General features: G+C 48.5%; 2 protein-coding genes across 2 annotated transcripts; both read right to left on the minus strand.

Annotated features, from left to right (window-relative positions):
• On the minus strand, positions 2551-13899 carry LOC100154047 (cathepsin G). Its single transcript, XM_001926764.4, has 6 exons — positions 12721-13899; positions 5143-5259; positions 4270-4417; positions 3667-3802; positions 3250-3504; positions 2551-2803 (listed from the first exon to the last, which is right to left on the minus strand). Exons 1-6 carry the CDS (start codon positions 12722-12724, stop codon positions 2630-2632), a joined length of 834 nt encoding a protein of 277 aa, XP_001926799.2. The 5' UTR covers positions 12725-13899; the 3' UTR covers positions 2551-2629.
• On the minus strand, positions 16161-19353 carry LOC100739080 (mast cell protease 3). The gene is given in 6 exon segments (XM_003482253.4): positions 16161-16557; positions 16560-16566; positions 16900-17154; positions 17342-17477; positions 17945-18092; positions 19217-19353. Coding segments are annotated over 6 exon segments (753 nt in total). The 5' UTR covers positions 19272-19353; the 3' UTR covers positions 16161-16405.

Raw genomic sequence — 19816 nt, forward strand, 5'->3', positions numbered from 1 at the left:
AAAGAGAGACTGTAAGAAAAGTGGGAGGGATGAAGGGCTGGCTGGGGAGGGGACAAGTCATCACAAATAAACCCACCTGAATTTTGTTCTGGGGGTTATGCCACCTAAAATCTTGAAATGATTCCAAATGTACTTGGCAGATTTTGTGGATTTCGGAGAGTGTTTCACGTGTGTGTAAGAAGACATTTCCTTTGAGCTCTTGGGACTAGCCCTGGGCTGCCCCCCTCTTCTGTATCTCAGGGTGGAGGTGGCTTTCTCCTGGGACACCCGCTTTTCCCAGACAAACTCAGACCACTGTTATCGGGGTCACCAGCCCTCCCTTCAGTGATTCTGCTCTAGTTAGGATGAATCGCCAGTGTCTAGCTCCTCCTGACTCCATGCTCTGCCCCAGGGCACAGGCACCAGGCTTCTGTGGATGGGAAGCCTGCCTTAGCTACTGGCTACTGGGCCAGGAGGGAAGTCCCTGGTGGGGTTTCTGTCCATGAGCTTGTCACGGTTTTATGATTTTCCGGTCAAGTCAGCAGAGCTTCCAAAGCACAGAGGTTGAAAGTAGAGAAAGCAAGTGAGAGGAATTGTATCCCTTTGTGCTAGTTTTCAGGGTGCAAAATGCGTGTTTGTTTGTCTTTTTAGGGGCCCACCTGAAGCATGTGGAGGTTCCCAGGCTAGGGGTCAAATCCGAGCTGTAGCCCCTGTGGCCGGGGGCTACTGCTGCAACCTGTGGTGTAGTTTGTAGACATGGCTCAGATCTGGCATTGCTGAGGCTGTGGCGCAGGCCGGCGGCTACAGCTCCAATTAGACCCCTAGCCTGGGAACCTCCATATGCCGAGGGTGTGGCCCTAAAAAAAAAGACAAATAAAAAAATAATGAGCCTGTTATCCCTGCAAGCATATGAGTAAGAGATAGTTCCTATGGGTAGGTGGTAGGAAGAAATTACGAGTATTATCAAAGATTTATTGTTGAGTAAAACAGTGTTGCAAAATCCTTATAATGAATATTAGGCAAAAGACTTCCTGACAACAAGTACCCATAAAGTCAGGGACAAACTTACCAAGGCATATCTGTGTATAGCCAGTTGGATTTTCTATGTGTTTGTGGATATTTCTATTGAAGATTGTGAAAACTGTAAAAATTCAGGTGGTAAAAGTCACTGTGAGGGAGTTTCCGTGGTGGCTCAGTGGTTAACGAATCCGACTAGGAACCATGAGGTTGCGGGTTCAATCCTTGGCCTTACTCAGTAGGTTAAGGATCTGGCATTGCTGTGAGCTGTGGTATAGGTTGCAGATGCAGCTCAGATCCCGTGTTGCTGTGGCTCTGGTGTAGGCCGGAAGCTACAGCTCCAATTCGACTCCTAGCCTGGGAACCTCCATATGCCACAGGAGCGGCCCTAGAAAAGGCAAAAAGACAAAAAAAAAAAAAAAAAAAAAAAAAAAAAGTCACTGTGAGTAGTTCACATTTTGATGGATGTAGAAGAACCTCTCAGCTGATTCTTCACTGTTACCTTAGGTGTTTTAACAGTTTTAAATGATGTGACTTCAGAAATTTTATTTGAATATAATATGGATGTATTAGTCATGTGCTAATCTTTAGTGTAAAAATCATGTTATTTTAGCTAACATATTCTGTGGAGTTTTTTCTAATTTCAGGATAGCAAAACCAGAAGGAGACCCTTGTCATATCGAAAATGAGAACAGTGGGGAGTTCCTGATGTGGTGCAGTGGGTTAAGGACCTGACATTTCTGCAGCTGTGGCATAGGTCACAGCTGTGGCTCAGATTCAATTCCTTCTGATGTGAGTACAAAAAAAAAAAAGAGAGAGAGAACATGAGACCATTTGTCTATACTAGAGTGAGATGCTCATGCGTACGGGTTCAGGAGAAAGACTCTGGCTGTACATGGACATGTGGGTTGCTCCCATTTCTGGGCCACTGTAAACAGCACAGCTTTCAGTAAGGGTTTTGTTGGATGTTTTTAAGAAATTAAATACTTCTCTTTTTTTCTTCTAGTACTTGTATGACATGATTTTTTACATTTACATCTTTGACCCCATTTGAGTGTTATTTTGGATGATGATAAGAAGCCTGGATCCAACTTTATTTTTGTTCCCCAAATGACCATTTGTTTCAAGGGCAGGTGTTAAAAGTCCACTGTCTCCCAGTGATTCAAATTGCCTCTTTACCATCTATTGAATTGGGTCTCATATGGTATGTCAGTTCTGTCCCTTTGGGCTGTCTGTCCTACCCATGCCAATGGCACCCGGTTTTGGGGTGCATTTTAATACCTAGCGCAGAGTCTCTGGAGGAGTGGAGAGTGAGGTGCTTTGCTCTGGGGAGGAGCTGTCTTTCCATCACTCTCCAGCCTGTGGGTGGAGGGGGAACAAAGCAGGGATGGCTCAGAGGAGGAAAGAAGCTCATTCTAACCCCCAAGACGGTGGGGACAGGGGTTTCCTTGTCCTGGGGAAGTGACCCCATTTCCCTGGAGGAGCTCACACGTGGCCTGGCATACACTGGTTGTGTACCGAATCATGTTTAATGAACAAATGAGAGATCAGATATTCCACTCTAGATGTGGACATTTATTAAGCCTCTGGAAGTGCCCTGGAGCTGGCCTCTGCCCCAGAGAAGGACAGTCAATCACAGGGGGATCTCAGCCTGGCCCCGCTGTTGAAAGCGACTCATTGTTCTCCTTATCCAGGGCAGGAAGCTGGAAACCCTGGTGAAGACTGCTGGGGGTGTCCCCTGTCTGTTTCCATAGGAGACAATGCCCTGGGCCACCCGGCCACACACGAGGGGCCCTCCGGAGTCCCCCTGTGGGCAGACAGAGGAAGGGACACTAAGCCAGGCCTCCCTTCTCCAGGCCTCCCCACTCCTGCTGCCCTAAGGCCTGGCCCTCAGAGAAGGCAGGGTTGGGGTGCCCTTCTACTGGTGGGGGTATGAGGGATGGGAGGGTGGGAGAGGGTGCAGAAGTCAAGCTTCTGGATTGTTCCATCACTGGGCTCCAGCCCTGGCTATGGGTGCTTGTGCAGCCCCACCCAGCTCAAGGTGCCTTCACCTTCCCCCGGAAAACACTGCCCAGGCATGTCACGGGGGTCTGCTGCTCCCTCTGCTCCCCCAGAGAATGGATGGGTGGGGAAAAGTCCCACTCACTCTGGTCCTGGACCCAGACTGAGGCAATGGAGATGCGGTCTGTGTGTACTGCCCCGCCTATCAGGCCCCTCTGTCTCGGGAAAGTTGGTAGATGCCCGTGGTCTTACCAAGAAGGCGGACTTTCTCTCCCTTGGATCCCCCACACACATCTGTATCCGGCCGTTGTAGTGATCGAAGCGTCGGTGGCACTCCCCATCCCTCTGCACTGTGAGCTGCACTTCCTGGAGTGTGTCTGTTCTCCTGCTCAGGCTCACCAGGCCCCAGCCGGCCACAGTGCACCGGGCCCCAGGACTCAGCCTGGCTTGGGTCCGAGGCAGAGCCACTGGCCTGACGAATCGATTTTGTCTGGTTCTGTTTGCCAGCTGGTGGGGAGTGTGCAGGCCTCAGGGACTGTCTGTGCTCTGCTCACCTCCACCCAGCCCCCCAGCACCCTAGGAGTCCCCCAGCTCTCTCCTCCTGGGCCCAGATACTGACCCTCAAGCTGGGAGGGAGCCGCCTGGGCTGAAGACCCACAGGGTCGGTACCTGAAGTAACATGATATCGTTCAGGTGATTGTACGGATTGTATCTGGGGTGGGGGATGGCTCTGAGCACAGATATACGCTGCTGGGTCCGTTCAAACCTCCTGATGTTATGGGCTCCCAAGATGACAACTGTTTGCCTGCAAAGGAGAGGGAGCCTGGAGGTAGTATGAGCTACAGGATCTGTGGTCCCCAGGTCTGCAGGTCAGAGGGACAGCCCAGGGCAGCAGGACTGCTGCTGGGGCCTCTGAGGGATGAGAGGGCTCTGGGGCTGAGTTGTGTCCTCCATCTACCCTGCCTTGAGCAGAGAGTGGTGGGGGACATGGTGACTTAACTGCCCCCCCGCCCCCCGGGAAGAAATTGAGAAAGGCCTTGGAGACACATCTTGAGCCCCAGTGTGAGCCTTCCATCTCCCCTGATTTGATCACATCCTCCTTACTCCTCATTTACACTGTCCTGTCCCCTGCCCACCCCCCGGGCCTACCTGGTCCTTTCTCTCCCCTTCATTGCTTAGCACCCTGCTATCACATGGATCCTCTCAGAAACCTGGTTTACTGCTGATGCTGATCCTGCTCTAGTGGTGCCCAGAAGCTCCTTGGTTTCTCACCTTCCGAAGCAGTGAGCTGCTGTCATCACAAAGTCTTTTCGCACCAGGAACCCTCCACAAGTTTTTTGACCCTGTGCACTTTGGAAATGCATATACGCCATGTAGGGGCGGGAATGGGGCCTGGCCTCTTGGCCTCCGATGATCTCCCCTGGAAGCAAGCATCAGGCACTTAGCTCAGCCCTGGCGGGGATGTGGGCATCAGCTGGGTGCCACCAGAAAGGCTGGAAGCTGGGGAGGCAGGAGAGATGATGCAGGGCCAGGAAAAGCTGGCGGTGAGAGCCAGGTCCACAGGGCCCCAGCCCTGGGAGAGGGCTCCCTGGTTCGGCAGGATGCGCCGCCAGCTCCCCATCCCAGCCTCCGCTTCCCCCCCCCACCCCCAAAAGGCAAGGCCAGCTGCAGCCTCCATAAGGAGGAGGCTGTCTCTGCTGTGGGGATGGCAATCCTGAGCCCTCTGCAGGGGCCCCTCCCTGAAGCCCCATGTGCTTTCTTTCTCAGCCACTGTCCCGGCCCCTCTGAGTCCAGCCATGGCCAGTGCATGACCCTTACGGGTCTAGGGCTGAGCAGATGGGGCAGCTACTGCTGCATCTTCACCTCCTAGGCCCTGCCACGTGAGCTGCAGAAGGTGCTGAGAGAGCACGTTTATGGAGAAGTGCTCCCTGCCGGGCAGGTCCAGGAGTTGTATGGGCACTAAGTAACTGAAGTCCCATCTCGAGGCCATGAGGAAGGCACTGATATCATTCCTGCTTTATAGATGAGAAAGCTGAGAACTGGGGACTCCTAGGAGCTGCTCAGTGACGCCTGAAGTGCGTGGGCGGTCTGGCTCCAGAGGCTCAGGGATGGGGTGGGCCTGAGAGGGTGGGGACGGTCACTCACCTGCCCGAGCCCCAGGTGGCAGGAGCAAGGCCACCAGGAGCAGGAGTGGCTGCATGTTCCCGGGAGGGCTGCCCAGTCGGTTGCTGCCTGTGCTTCCTCCTGCCAGCCTTTGAGGCCCTGGGAGAGGAAGGAAGGGGAGGGCGTGGGGGGCTGGAGAGTTCGCGGTCCCATTCTCCTGCTGCTGCGATAGGTTTCATCACCCACGGCTGCCCAAGAGGCTTCCCCACCAACTGCCAGTGATCCGGGAAAGAGAGGCACCCAAGCCATCCGTTCAACAGCCCGCACTGCTGCTGAGTCAGTGTGCAGCAGAAAAGGGGGCCCCGGCAGCAGGGCCGGGGGCTGGGGCGCTGTGTCCCCGAAACCTGTCCCACCAGGTTCAATAATATCCCTACAAGCATCCAAGCTGGCAGCTACTTCCTCATCTCTTCTCCCTGCGAGGTGGGAGCCTGCCCGTCCCCGCCCTGTGGCCCCTGGCCCTCGGCTGAGACCCTTGCTGCTCCCACTTCTTTCTAGAAGTTGTCAAGTGGACTGAGCGGCTCTCTCTTGCGTGGGTGGAGGGCACGGCCAGAGAAGGTCGAGGGAGGAACACAGCTCTGCCACCGCCTGTTACTCTCCCTCGTGAGCCCCAACAAACTCTCAGTGGAGATCACAACGAGATGGATGACTTCTAGGGTCCTGCTTCCTACTCAAGGCGAAGACCTTTGGGTCCCAGGAGCGGCCCTGCGTGGAGAAAAGGCCCAGGGACTTGCTTTTGTGGAGAGCAGTGAGACCCTGGTGGCCAGACACCACAGACCCTATGCATCTGTGATGTGTGAGACCCGTCAACCTAACCCCACCTCTGCCCCGGGCGTGGGGGCCAAGAAGGAGGCACATCACTGCTGTGCTGCCTGTGACCCGTGAGGAAGGGGAGCTGCGTTAGTCACTGAGGGAAACGCAGGCAGAGTCCTGCAGAGCAGCACCGGGCTGGTAGACGCGCTTAGAAATACCTGTGGGACTAGTGTTGGCCCAGAAAGCATGACAGTGCAGTCAGACTTTTGCGGAAATGTCCGACTTGAGAATGAATACAATTCTCAATCTTTTATGGGTGTGATAACCCACCTGAGATTCTAGTGACAGTTAAGGATCATCTCCCTGTGCTTAAACATACACAGGGTACCGCTTATTTTCAGAGCTGCAAGGAGCTCAGTTCCTTTCTCTACTGTGTGCTTTGTGATTGCATCGTCATGACAGGTCTTCGTGCACTTGAGAAGTAATATGCAGAAAACGGGGCGGGGGGGGGAGGAGAAAATAGTGTAACCGCTGTACCAGTGCCTGGGCATTTGGATAATGGCAATTTATTGTTCCTTAAATTTTTAAACCTTTATTTTGTTTTTAAAATGTTACTCTCACTTAAACAAAGGGGAAAGCATAAAAAACAGACTGTCCATATAGAAAAAATTGGAATAAGCTATAGGCCCCCAGTGATCCTAATAGAGACGTGGAGAGGGGCTTTCATGAACAGTGACTAGATTTCGTTCCAATCGTCCCACTAAAAAGGATCAAAAGAAACCTGTTTAGAATGTCTGAAAACCTTGAAAGCTTTGATGAACTGCCAATGCAGGAGAGGTGATCTGATAAAAAAAAAAAAATGGGAGGACTTGTGGGAATCCAGATGCACAGAACTATTTTTCGGAGGGAGTTTGCTGAACACACAAAATGCACGCTTCTGTTTGGATGAGCAGAGAAGATGTGGGTGGAGAAGTCAAAGACCAGGCGCCACACAAGCAGGTGCCACAGGCCCTCCCCACAATCAGCTGGGAACTGCAGAGTCTACACCCTCAGCATAACACCAAAGAGGTATTGGGCGAATTCTTGCAAATAAGTTGATGAAAGACTGTAATTACCTGGTCTTTTTATGGACTCTCATACCTTGAACTTCCACTAATGTGATTATGGACTGTTTCCCAAAGTACCTGGCAGAATCAAATGCAAATCTCGAGGAAATTCACTTAACTCCAGAATTTGAATTACATCCAGATATTCTTTTTCAAGTATAATGACAAGCTCATAATCAAATATAAACAGATCAACATGCAAACAAAGATATAAGACTCCATGACTGAGAAAAAAATACATCATACACATGGAGAAAAGACTTTAGCTATTGGGATAATATTATTAGTATAATGAAATACAGATTATAAAACAATAATGCTGAAATTAAAACAAGATTTAAAGGAGCACCAGAGATATGAACCTTTAAAAAAGTGACATAACATCTGAAAAAGTGCTAAATACAACTTCTAAAATTAAAAAATATGAAAATCCAAAATCAAATAGTTAATAACAGATTAGAAAAAGATGAAAAGAGAATTTCTAACCTGAAATAGCTCAGAAAGAAGTGTCATGCAGGAAGCACAGACAGGCATAAAGATAAAAACATAGAAAAAAGTAGAATTAGAAAGTTGAACATATGTTGAATTAAAGTTCTAGAAGATGAGCGAGAGAAACTGGGGGAAAAGGTAATATATATTAAGGTAGTGGCTGAGATTTTTGTTTTTTAAAATTGATGGCAAAAATAATGGTAGAGATTTGAAAAGCCAACAAATCTCAAGCAAAATAATAAAAGGAAATCCACAGTGAGAAATCCATTTCATAAGTGACAGAAACCTTAAGAGCACCTAGAGAAAGAAAGATTACTTTCAAATGAATGGCAGATCCAAGGCTGGATTCTCAACAGCAGCAGTGAATGGAATGCTGCAGCAGTGAAAGGAAGAAACATCTTTATAAGTCATTTGGGAAGATTTTAAATCACATTTATAAATTGATTAGTACTGGTATAGAAGTTATGAATAGCTGATGAAAAAAATGAACATATATAGAACAGCTTACCCAACAAATGCAGAATACATATTTTTACAAGCACCTATAGATGTTGGCCATAGATTAGGTTTTACGTTAGGTCTCAAAAATGTTTAAAGGCGGGAGTTCCCGTCGTGGCTCAGTGGTTAACGAATCCGACTAGGAACCATGAGGTTGAGGGTTTGATCCCTGGCCTTGCTCAGTGGGTTAAGGATCCTGCGTTGCCATAAGCTGTGGTGTAGGTTGCAGACATGGCTCAGATCCTGCATTGCTGTGGCTGTGGCGTAGGCTGGCGGCTACAGCTCCGATTCGACCCCTAGCCTGGGAACCCCCATATGCCGCGGGAAGCGGTCCAAGAAATGGTAAAAAGACAAAAAAAAATATTTAAAGGATTAAAATGATACATCATTTGTTATATGACACATTGAGTTCCAACTAGAATGTCATAACAAGAATATGAGCAGAATATCCATATATATGTATATGTATATATATGTGTGTGTGTGTGTGTATATATATATATATATTTTTTTTTTTTTAGGGCTACACCTGCAGCATATGGAGGTTCCCAGGCTAGGGGTCGAATCGGAGCTGTAGCCACTGGCCTACACCACAGCAACGCCAGATCCGAGCTGCAGAGCTGGATCTGCAACCTATACCACAGCTCACGGCAATGCAGGATCCTTAACCCACTGAGTGAGGCAAGGGACTGAACCTGCATCCTCATGTATACCAGTCAGATTTGTTTTCACTGAGCCACAACAGGAACTCCTATCCTTATATTTTTAAAATTAAAGAAATAGGAGTTCCCTGGTGACTCATCAGGTTAAGGATCCTGTGCTGTCACTGCAGCAGCTTGGATGGCTGCTGTGGCACAAATTCAATCCCTGGCCTGGGAACTTCTGTATGCTGTGGGTGTTGCAAAAGAGGAAGAGAAAGAAAGAGATAAAGAGAGAAAGAAAGAGAGACAGGCAACCGCATTTTGAAGTGGACAATCCACTTACACACAGATTTTTTTTTTTTTTCAGTAGTAAGCACTACAATACTACACTATCCATGGCTGGTTGCAGAACGAAAGGGCTGACTCTAAGCTATACATGGACTTTCCACTAGGTGGATAGTCAATGCCCCTAGCCCCATGCTATTCAAGGGTCAACTGTAAATCATGAGTAAGATCATAATGGAAATAAAAAATGAATTCAAAATGTTTAATAATGATGGAAAATAATTTATAGTAAAATTTGTTGTGTAGGAGCTCCCTGGTGACCTAGCAGTTAAGGAGCCAGCATTGTCACTAGTGTGGCTTGGGTTTCATCCCTGGCCCAGGAATTCTGCATGCTGTTGGCACAGCCAAAAAAATAATTTTTGTGTATATACGAATAAAGATGAAACAACCATTTAATACTAGACCCCAAATTAATATAAAGGTAAAAATCCAAAATTTTGAAGACACAATTTCTTTATACACTTAACTTTGGGAAAACAATTTTATACAAGATATAAAAAGCACTAACCACAGGAAACTATCTTCAATATCCTACAATAGACCATAATGGGAAAAAATATGAAAAAATAAAAACACTGACCATCAATAATAATGGATAAATTTATCTACAGTAAAAATTTGTTGGGTATATATAAAGATAAAAATTCTAATTACCAAAGGCACTACTGAGATAGTTAAATGTAAAACCACAGGGTTGGAGACATTTACAATAACTAGGAAAGGGTTTATATCTGGAGAATATATGTTTATATCTGGAATATCTATATTATAGGTCACCAGGAAGACAATATTTTGAAAATCTACATGGATATGACAAATCCCTAGAAAATATAACAATGAAACATAGTTTGAATTTTCCTATAAACATTAAATTGATTCAGTTTTCAAAAATATTCCATCAAGGATAGGTATAAGCTTATATGGCTTCACTGGAAATCTGTAAAAATATTCAAAGAACATATGGGAGTTCCTGTTGTGGATCAGTGGATTAAGAATCTGACATAGAGTCTGTGAGGATGCGGGTTCAATACCTGGCCTTGCTCAGTGGGTAAAGGATCCAGCATTGCCACAGCTACATTGTAGATTGCAGACACAGCTTGGATCTGGCACTGCTGTGGCTGTAGTGTAGGCCTGCAGCTACAGCTAGGATTCAACTCCTAGCCTGGGAACTTCCATATGCTGTAGGTGTGGCCCTAAAAAGAAAAAAAAAAAACGAACACTATATGATTTCTCCTGGAGAACAGATGCTACCCAACTCCTTTATGAGACTAGAGAAATTTGATGCTAAACCCAATGAAGACAATATGGGAAAAGAACATTGCAGGCTAATATTATTTGAATATTGATGTAAGCCAAATCAGTCAATAAACAAAAATATTACATTATTTCTAATTTGTGTTTATCCTAGGATGGATGGTTTTTCATTCAAAACTCAATTGTTATAATACAACATACCGATGAAAGAAGAAACTCTGTATGATAATTCAATTAAAGCAAAAAAAAAGCATATGTCAAAATTTACCCTCATTCATTTCAAAAAAATTATTAGCAAACAAGGAGTAGAAAAGAGTGCCTTTGTTCTGATAAAAGGTCTCTGCAAATATCCCACAGCAATCATCATACTTAATGATGAAATGTAGAATGTTTTTTTGTTTGAGAGTAAAAGAACACAAGGCCATATGGATAAACAAAATCATCATTTCTCTTTAACATTATACTGAAGATTTTCACCAGTACAGTTAAGAAGGAAATAGAAGAAAGAGGTATAAGGACAGAGAAAGTGGAAATAAAACTGTGAATATTTGAGATACCATAGTGTCCATAGAGAATGCCTAAAACCTGCAGATAAATTTCTACAACCAACAAGACAGTTTGACAATTTGCTGGGCATAACATCAATTTAAACATTAGTCATGTTAGGATGGGGTTCCCTTAGTGGCTCAGTGGTTAACAGGAACCATGAGGTTGCATGTTCAATCCCTGGCCTTGCTCAGTGTGTTAAGGATCTGGCGTTGCTGTGAGCTGTGGTGCAGGCCAGCAACAACAGTTCCAATTAGACCCCTAGCCTGGGAACCTCCATATGCTGCAGGAGTGGCCCTAGAAAAGGCAAAAAGACAAAAAATAAAAAAATAAACATTAGTCGTATTAACCAAATAACTAAATAAAAGTCTTAAAAAAAGATGTGCAAGACATCTTTTTGCACATCTTTTTTTTTTTAATAACAAAAGTTACAACATGGTATTAAGAAACATTTAAGACCTAAACATAAATAGATATTTCATGCTGGTGTTTGGAAGAGAAAAAAATTTGTAAATGTCAATTCTCCAAAAAATGATCTATAGATTCATTGCACCCAAGAGGTGTTTCATAGAACTTGAGATTCTAAATAGACATGGAAAAACCAGTGGCGAACCATAGCCAAGACAGTCTTGAAGAACAGGAATAAAGTGGGAGGTCTTGCTTTAGCAAATGAAGTTAGTAATTATAATGAAGATAGTGTGGTGCTGATGGGGGCATAGAGACACACACTAGTGGACCAGACACAGAAGATCCCACACACATTTGGACACTGATAGGCACATAGTGATCACTTGATTTATGATGGAGGTTTCATGGCAGAGAGTGGGGGAAAAAATGATTCTCTTTTTTTCTCAATAAGTGGTGCTAGAATAATGTGTCTACGATGTCCTATAATGACACAGACCTCCTACGTGGAAAATAATCTTGACCCTGCTGTGTTCTCTCCAGCTTCTTGATGTTGTGGGCCCCCAGGGTGAAGTTGATTGAGCTGCAGAGAGCAGAGGCGGGTGTGGGGAGCATGGAGTCGCAGGAGATACAGCCCAGGAGCTGTGAAGGGCAGGTGACACAGGGCAGGGCTGCAGCTGAGGGGAAATTGAGGTGACAGATGGTCCTGGGGCTGAGTGACTCTGTGGCCTGTACTTCTCAATGACTGAGGGAAGGGCTTCTGGGAGCTTTCTCAGGCAATACGTGAAATTAACTGAGTTTGCATTGTGAGCTTATGGAGTTGGGTTTTCTAAAATCCTCCCCTCCCAGGGCCTAACACATCCTAGGATTTCAGGTAACATCTTTTGGTGCATGAGTGAATGGCCTCTGATTCGCTTTGCGCTGAGGTTTGGTGAGGATGGCACTGGTGGGATTCAAGACCACGGGCATGGGGAAGGGCACTGCCAGAGACAGTGGGGCAGCTGAGGGCCTGGGAGGCAGGGCCAGTGGCGCTGAAAGTGGGCTACTTGGGGCCTGGGGGCAGAGCCAAGGCACCCGGAGAGCTTTGGGTGCTGTCATCTAGCCTCTTCTGAGCAGCACCCCAGGCCCTGGGCTCCTCTCCTGGGCAGCACTGAGGAGTAGAGGACATGGAGAAATGCCACCGGTGCTTGAGCTCGGTCCACTGACAACCCCCACACTGAAGTGGGTCCACCTGAGCTGCCCTTTCCTGGGTTGGAAGGAGGGGTTTTAGTAGCTTGTTTCGGTAGCTTCCCATCCTCTGCCAAGCACACAGCCCACCTTCCCAGAGGTCCCAGGCTAAGAGCCACCAAAGCGCTGGTGAAGCCCTGTCCTTCCTGCCATCCCTCCCCGCTGAGTGTCTCTGCAGCTTGGAACTTGGGGTTTGGGATGGGAGCTGGGGGCAGAAATCGGAGTGGAGCAGAGGGGTCAGGAGTACAGGGGGGTTGGTGAGAGGGGCTCAGGCCTCAGGAATGGGGATTGTCACTTACCCATCCCAGCCTAGGGGACAGAAGAAAGGCCAATGAGAGCAGGACTGGCTGCATGTTCCCTGAAAGTCCGCCCAGGTCCGAGCTACTGGTGTTGCTTCCTCGAAGACACGGAGCCCAGGGGAACGAAGGAGGAGAGACTGGGTGCCTCCCAGCCCTGTGCTCCCCTGAGGAGGGTGTCTGCGTGCAACGTGGTTGTTCCCTTCTCTGCCGTGGGTTAGGTGAGAACAGCACTGTCACCGCACTGGCACTCCCACTGCTGTCACAAAGCAAGAAGAAAAGAACCTGAAGGCGAGGGCTGTGGTGCAGCCAGTGTTACCAAGTCCAAGCTCATACTGCTCCCTGCAGGACAGGCAGGTTGAGAGATGCATTGTTGGGGCAAAGAATCGGGAAAGCCAGCAGCCCAAGAAGATGAGAGACTGGTGCCCCAAAGAACCATCTTGCCTGCATCAGAATTCAGGCTTCTTTCATACTAAAAGGAGAGGGCATAAAGTCAAGCATTTCCTGGTTCCCACCAGCCTTGGGGGTGGGGGTGGGGGGGTGTTAATTTCTCCCTCCCTGAAGTCCCTCACAGGTGGACCCCATCAGGAAGTTTCCTGCAAGCTAAACACAGGTATTTTAGCTCAAGGCGTATTACTTGGGAGGCAGGGTTCCCAGAGGTGGGCCATTATGTATAATTAAAACTTACAGGCAACACTCCTTTAGTGATTAAGTTCTAAGAGCATAAAAATGTTCTTCCCAATCACACCAGCAGAGGGGCTTGGATCCCCAGCAGCCCCCTCCATGACTAAATTAAGAATATCTCCATTTCTCCACTCCTGGCCCTTTTTCAATTCTGATGGAATCATGAATAACTATTTCATCGGCTAGGTTCAGGGATATGAGAGACACAGCCTGAGAAGTTGATGGTCAGCTGGATCAGACCTGGCATCTGTGGTTAGAGGACAAGAACGTAAGGATGAAGGCGAGGGGCCCTACTTGGTGCCCTTAGAGGTGGACTTGCTTTAGGAGTAGGCAGACTGGACGCAGCCCCCAACAGCATACTCCGAACAGCAACTCCGTTGCCTGTCTTGCCACCAATCCAGCCTCATATTTTTGGAATATTTAGAATTGCCTCTTTACAGAGTTTTTCTTATCCCACAGTTTTTCGTTTTGTTTTGTTTTTTGTTTTTTTAGGGCCACACTGGAGGGATATGGAAGTTCCCAGGCTAGGGGTCAAATCAGAGCTACAGCCTCTGGCCTATACCACAGCCACAGCATCACAGGGTCTGAGCCACATCTGAGACCTATACCACAGCTCACGGCAAAGCCGGATCCCTGACGCACTGAGTGAGGCCAGGGATTGAACCTGCGTCCTCATGGATACTAGTCGGGTTCATTTCCACTCCACAACGGGATCTCCTCTTATCCCACAATTTTGAACAAAAGTCCTGGACTTATTTTCACTGGACCAAAACAAACCATCAATGGAGAGGCCTGGCTCTGCTGTGCTGAGGTATTTAGCACCCCTGGAGCTGAGGTGGGGGCTCTCCCACCCAAATCCTGGTGCCCCTGACTGGGGAGGGGCTTCCCCTCAAGCAGTGCTGCTCAGTCTGGTGCAGTATTGGGGGAAACAGAGGCCCATCATCCTACCAGTGACTCTGCCCTGAGTCTTCTCTGTCCAGTGTCCAGAGAGCCACATGTCTGGTGTCGCTGGGCCCAGCAGGCATACACATTTGCAGATTATCCCAACACTGTCACCAGGGTGAGGACAGAGGAAAGGGAGGGAAGGGAAGGCAGGAGGAGTTCTAAACAACCCGATCCCAGTGCAGCTGAAGAAACAGCATCTCATGAATAAATAGAAAAAGAGTAGAAGGAAACATGCTTAAGCATTAATGATAATGATCTCAGGGTGGTGGAATTCTTGGCAGCTTTAATTTTTTTATTTCTATATACTATTTAGCCATCTTTCTATGAGGAATATGTGTTACTTTTATAACCCAAACTCACTTTCCCATAGTTGAAGCTCATTCATCAAATGCAAACATTCTGCAAACCACTCCTTTTCTTCAGCCTAGCCTTCTCCAAAGTTCATGTTTTTAAAATGAGGTTACTTTTCAGAATACATTCTCATATTTTAAAAATTCAGAGACTGTTGAAAAATAGAAGTAAAATGTTTACTCAATAAGCTATAGGCCGGGAGTTCCCGTCGTGGCGCAGTGGTTAACGAATCCGACTAGGAACCATGAGGTTGCGGGTTCGGTCCCTGCCCCTGCTCAGTGGGTTATCGATCCTGCGTTGCCGTGAGCTGTGGTGTAGGTTGCAGACGCGGCTCGGATCCTGAGTTCTGTGGCTCTGGCGTAGGCCAGTGGCTACAGCTCCAATTCGACCCCTAGCCTGGGAACCTCCATATGCCGCGGGAGCGGCCCAAAGAAATACCAAAAGACAAAAATAAAAAAAATTAAAAAATAAGCTATAGGCTAAAAGACATTTTGAAATATTAAGATAAGGAGTTCCTATTGTGGCACAGTGGAAATGAATCCAATTAGTATCCATGAGGATGCTGGTTTTATCCCAGGCCTTGCTCAGTGGATTAAGGATCCGGCGTTGCCGTGAGCTGTGATGTAGGCTGAAGACGTGGCTCAGATCCCACATTGCTGTGACTGTGGTGTAGGCCGGCAGCTATAGCTCCGATTGACCCCTAGCCTGGGAACTTCCATATGCCATGGGTGTGACCCTAAAAAAAGGGAAAAAAAGAAATATTAGGATAGCTTTGAGACCAATACTTTTCATTACAATGAGTTTCCTTTGAAGATAAATATATTTACACACACACTAATGCAGATACAGACACACACACACACACACACACACACACACACACGCAAGGGAACAGTGGAGGTGGGGAGAGGCTGGCTCAGACCAAGATCAAGAGCACCCTCAAGGTCACTTGGGCTGAAGGAAGATGTGCTGTCAGGTCACCAGAGGCTGCACAGGCCCCTGGGCCTTAGACTCCAAGACAGAACTGGGACAGGCCCTCGAGCGGAGCCCGGGAATACTGAAGGACCCCCTGAACCTCGCTCAGGCTTCCGAGCTCTGGCTGCTCTGATGTGGGGAGGGAGGGCTGTGTGGGGTGAGCTACATCTTTCCAAACCCTCCCCCCATTTCTGTTAGGGTGGAGAAGTGCCCCCCAAAACCCCAGATCTTCTCAGGTGATCCTCCTTCCCGGTGTGGGTTCTCGTCTGTCGCCCTATGGGCACTGGATGGGGTGGGGTGGGGGTGGGGGTGTGGACCAGGAGGAGGGTGCTGTGCAGGTAAGAGGGTCCTCTCGAAGACGGTCATTTTCCCCGAGGAGGCGTCTCCCTTTTCTGACGACGCTCACAGTCAGCCAGGCAGCAGGAGCGGGCACTGGGAACGAGTGACTGGAGGGAGCTGGCTGTCAATGCAGCTTGATTTTTTTTTTTAATTCCAGATGTGGAAAGTCGGGTATGCTGGAGGGGAAGCCCGTAACAGACCAGAAATGTGAACAGAGGGTTGCCAGACCCAGTAGGTACTTAACCACTGTGTTAAGTTGAAGAAGGAAGAATCAGTGATTTCTGCTCCAGAGATGAAACTTTATTAAGTCCGAGTCAGCCCCCCCACCGCCCTTGCCCAGTGCCATTCTGGCCTCTGCCCCAGAGAAGACAGAAGGACCCATCCTGGGGGCACCTCAGTCTGGCCCCTGCTGTGTATGGTTTCTCATTGTTTTTTTTATCCAGGGCAGAAAGCTCGAAATTTTGGTGTAGACACTTGGAGGACTTCCATCCTTTTTTCCAAAGGAGACAATGCCCTGGGCCACACCTTTGCACACAAGGGGACCCCAGAGTCACCCTGAGGGCAGAGAGAGGAAGAGAGAGGAAGGGCTAAGCTGGACCTTCTTCTGGTCTGGCCCTCCCTGCCAGCGAGGGGGTAGGTGGTCTCAGCTAGGAAGCCCTAGCTGAGATCAAGGCCTTGATGGTCCTGAGGTTTCAGCCAGGCCTTGACAAACCCCCTTCTCCTCCCCAGGAAGCCACCCATGTGTGGCTGTGGGACAGTCTCCAACCCCCCAGGGAGACAGGACCGGAGACTGGATATGTGGAAAGGCTAGGACACAGCCCACTGCCCCAGATCCTCACAGCTTGGCTGTGCCCAGGACTTTGCCTGCATAATGCTGGGGAATCTCACCAAAAAAGAATTATTCATCTTTGTTGGGCTCCCGGCACATATCTGGATAGTGGAGTTATACTTGAAGCGGCCACTGCATTGCTCATCCCTTTGGACTTCAACGTCTGTCTCCCGCAGTGTTGTTGCAGAGGGGCTGTTGACGCCGAGGCGGCCCCAGCCAGCCACGCTGCAAACTGTCCCTGGCATCACCAGTTCCCTGTACCTGGGCAGCTTAAGTAATCCCACAGCAGGACCCAGCTTGGCCGCCCACATCAGCTGAAAGAAGAAGAAAGAATTCTGACTTACTGACATTCCGTGAAGACTCCAGGGACCATCATGGGGTTGCCCTCTTCTCAGTTCTGGGACAACTGAAAGGGTCATACTGGAAGCAGGGATAGGAACGAGGTCATGGGGGATGCAAAACCCTGGGATTAGAGTGTGCAAGGACTAGCATGTGCCCTACCTGCAGTAACATGATGTCGTTAGCACAGATTTTACTATCATAGTCTGGGTGGCAGATGGCATTTTTCACCGGGATCACCTGCTGGGTCTCCTCCTTCTCTTGGATGTTGTGGCCTCCCAGGGTGACTTTGATTGAGCTGCACAGACAGCAGAGGAGGAAGTGGAGTCACAGGGGTTACAGCCCAAGAGCCGTGAAGGAAAGAGCACAGCTCAGGGCTGGAGGGAAAGAATTCCAGGAGATGGGGTCCTGGCGCTGAGCATCCCTGCTGTCTGCTTCCTGGCCACCTGGGCTGGGTGACAGTTCCTGAAGCCCATTTAGAGTGTTCAGTCCTGCACAGAGGTTGACTCTCTCTAAGCAGAACCGTGGCTTTTTCACAGTTGCACTCTGCGCTCCGGGGCACAACCTCGGCTTCCTTCCATCCCACCTTTGATCGGTTCCTTCTCTCCATGGGCCACTCACATTGACCTGTCCCTCTCTCCCCCAAGCTTACCTGTCCTCTGCAAGGCTCTTCTATATTATTAGGTGGCCAAGGTCTGCAGCCCCTGAGAAGCAGTTTCCCTGGGAGATGTCCACAGGGGGTGGAGGCCCAGTGCTTCTCCTCACCTTCCCCAACAATGGGCTGCTGTCAGAACGAAGTTTGTGCTCACAAGGAAACCCCCACAGACTGATGTCCTCCCTGAAGTCTTGGACACAGAATATGCCATGTAGGGACGAGAATGAGGTGTGACTTCATGGCCTCCAATGATTTTCCCTGAAAGAAAAAGATTCCAGCCTGCCCAGTGCTCATGGAGCCAAAGGCTGGAGAGGGAAGGCAGGGACAAACTACAGCAGGGAAGGAAGGACAAGGGTGGCAGACACTGGGTCTGTAATTTGCCAGCAGCAACCAAGCAGGAGGTCCTAGGGCAGTATATCTGGCCCAGTGACCCACAGGCTAGATCTGCTTCTGACAAAGAGAACAGCAGTCCTTGTTCCTTCATCCTCCTGCACACACATGTCAGCAGGTAGGATTTGTGTTGGGACCAAGCAGCGAAGTCCCTGTACATCCTGGAAAATCCTTTCCTTGACGACCCCTTGGTTCTCTCTCCTTTCTTGTTTCTAAAAATTCACTGAGCTGATGCAGGTTTTTAATTTTCAGGACATGAGCTGAAGATGCTGGGTTGTGTTTGATCTCTATCCTCTAGCACCTGACACATAATAGATGTCCAGGAAATGTCTTGGCTGCATGAATGAATAGTTCCAAACTGGCCTCTGGATGAGGGTTGGAGTTCTGGTTGGGGTTCAGCAGAGAGGATGTAACTGGCCAGAGCCATTGTGCCCATTGTACTGAAATATTACCCTAGAGAACTTGAGATTGAACCATCCATGCATGAATGTTAAGTGCACCAGGATGCCACCAACTACTCTGTGATCACCTGGATTCTCGGCTTCTTTCCTGGGCATCAAGGGAATGACAGACCTTAGAGAAGAGAGTGAAGATTGAGGGTATGTTGTATGGCATGGAGTTAGAAAGGGAGTGGGCCTTACTTTGAGTATAGAAGCCAGCCCCTTTCTCCAAGTTGCCCTGACCTGAGAATTAATTACATCTCCTTCCTAGTTTCCATCTTCCTTCCAGATGCCTTTGTAAGAATTCTCTCTCCAAATGATAGGGCAGTAGAGAATAATACCCACAGAACCTTAAGGAGAAGAGCATCTACCTTCCATTCCTGCTGAGTTTTCATCCAGCATCAGATTAGCTGGTCAAAAAGGGAGTTGGCCTGAGTTCAGACAGTTCCTGGGGTTGGACCAGGGCCAGCACGTTTAAGAGTGTGGCATCTGAGCAGGTCTGTGCCAGTGGGGAATGGGACTGGGCCTCCGATGGTGGGGACAGTCACTCACCTGCCTCCCCAGGGGGCGGTGGAAGAAGGGCCACTAGGAGCAAGAGGAGGAACATCTCTCCAGGAAGGCTGCCCAGATCTGAGCTGCTGGTGCTTCCTTCTGGTCTTTTAACCCTGAGTGTCTCCTCCTGTGTTGTGATCTTTATCACATGAGACTTCTCTGAAAGCCTCACAGCACTTTTTGATCAATTTCTTAGGTCTGAGTTGAGTAAGATGCTAACAAAAGCTTCTGATAAGTTATCAGTGGGGTGGTTGGGGATGTTTCATCAGCCAGGCTCAGGTCCCTTACCCCCAAAAACCTGGATCTCATGATGAGAGATCAAAGAACATCCTCATTTCCGTGGTTCTCTTTACATCGCCAGGGTGATAGTTTAGGGAGGCCCCTTGTTCTGGGAGACTGTGGGAGACACTGGAGATGAGATGCCTTGATTCTGGTGGAGACAAAACCATCAGTGATCAGACACGGATGGTAAGATCCCTAGTGTGGGATGGACGGAATGGTGTGAGAATGATGCTGAAGAGTTTCCAGCTCCTAAAGAACTGAGTGGTTCAAAACAACATTGCTTTTACCTGTGAACCTGCATTGTGGTCAGGGTACAGT

The sequence above is a fragment of the Sus scrofa genome, chromosome 7 (assembly GCF_000003025.6).
Source record: "Sus scrofa isolate TJ Tabasco breed Duroc chromosome 7, Sscrofa11.1, whole genome shotgun sequence".
Classification (NCBI taxonomy): domain Eukaryota; kingdom Metazoa; phylum Chordata; class Mammalia; order Artiodactyla; family Suidae; genus Sus; species Sus scrofa.

Bases quoted from the DNA above. Each gene is read 5' to 3' on its own strand.
- LOC100154047 (XM_001926764.4), bottom strand. The intron at 3,803-4,269 runs GTGAGAAACCAA...TCTCCTTTGCAG, and splicing joins GCAGCTCACTGCTTCGGAAG to GCAAACAGTTGTCATCTTGG. The intron at 3,505-3,666 runs GTACCGACCCTG...ACTCCCCACCAG, and splicing joins ACGATATCATGTTACTTCAG to CTGGCAAACAGAACCAGACA.